We start from the raw sequence: 1,157 nt of genomic DNA on the forward strand, positions 1-1,157 counted from the left end.
GAATTTACTCAACTCAGTTAAGTGGAACGGGGTCACATAACATGGTTATGTAAATCCAACATTTCATTTTTAGAGTGTATATTGTCACAGAATAACCTCTGTTAAAAAGGAAATGTACTTTCTGCTCCATCGTGTTTCATTGAATGTGTTCTTAGTAATTCCAGACCAGGTCAGATTATNGTAAATGTACAGGTACCAGCCAAAGACTCACCTGCGTTTCCAGTTAATGATGACTTCAAGTGTTAAAGATTATTCTACGATCAACTGTTTAATTTTAAATCCATCCGTATTTTATCATTTTCCAGTTATTCTACTGCAATCCTTCACTCATTTTTTAAAGGCAGCATATATTTTGTCTTGTGTTTCACAACATCAGTGTTGTGTTCCAGCACAGAGCTGCCTCTATCTTTTTTATTTTATTTTTAATCATTAATTTAAAGTCATCTTCTTACAGAGATCAACAGAAACACGCAGCAGAACAAAGCATTTCATCACAGTCTGTGCGCGTGAGCGCGTGCGCGTCAGTAAGTGTTATCCATCACTAAAATATCTGAGGTTTTCTTTCACCTACCGAACCGGGCTGCTGGGTCCAGAACCGCAGACAGAAAACCAGCGCATGTGAAGAAGCGACAGCTGATCCAGTCCGGTTCGGGCTGACGATACGGTCCGGTTCAGGATTCAGGGTCCGGTTCGGACTAAATATACTGGTTCACACCGCGGTCCGATTCGGCTTGAAAGCAGACGTTCTCCGTTAAGTTAGAGCCATCAGAGGAGACGGAGCCGTGGAGGGGCTTTAACCCGCCGCTGGCTGCCTCCCTCGGCTAACCGAAGCCTTCTTGGTCGGTGTTAAGTTCTTTAACAGCTCCTATGTGTTTCCACCGGAGCAGAAACGTGAGCAGAACCGGCTGACCGAACACCTGAAGCGGGGACACTGAAACGAGCCTCCGTGAACTCACCTGGAGTGTTTCAGCTGCCCGACAATGAAGCGGGTTTGTATTTCAGTCCTGTTAGCTTAGCTTAAACCACAGGAGCTGTGCTGCGTTCGAGGAACGATAAAACCTCGGAACTCCCACATCGGTGCGTTCACATGTCATTTAACAACACCCGAAGAAGTGGGGCTGGTAACTCAAGAAGCCTTTACAACTATATATATATAT

The 1,157-nt window shown here is 44.6% G+C and overlaps 1 protein-coding gene across 1 annotated transcript in view; it reads right to left on the bottom strand.

The window, feature by feature from the left end:
• Positions 1-1,061, bottom strand: part of zmiz2 (zinc finger, MIZ-type containing 2) — a 69,487-nt gene extending 68,426 nt beyond the window's left edge. The window contains exon 1 of the mRNA XM_014029917.1: positions 572-1,061. Within this exon, the coding sequence (XP_013885371.1) occupies positions 572-618 (47 nt within the window). The 5' untranslated portion in view covers positions 619-1,061. The remainder of the gene's footprint in view (positions 1-571) is intronic.
• Between the last annotated feature and the right edge of the window lie 96 nt (positions 1,062-1,157).

This window comes from Austrofundulus limnaeus, unplaced genomic scaffold (genome assembly GCF_001266775.1).
Source record: "Austrofundulus limnaeus strain Quisiro unplaced genomic scaffold, Austrofundulus_limnaeus-1.0 Scaffold973, whole genome shotgun sequence".
Classification (NCBI taxonomy): Eukaryota; Metazoa; Chordata; class Actinopteri; order Cyprinodontiformes; family Rivulidae; genus Austrofundulus; species Austrofundulus limnaeus.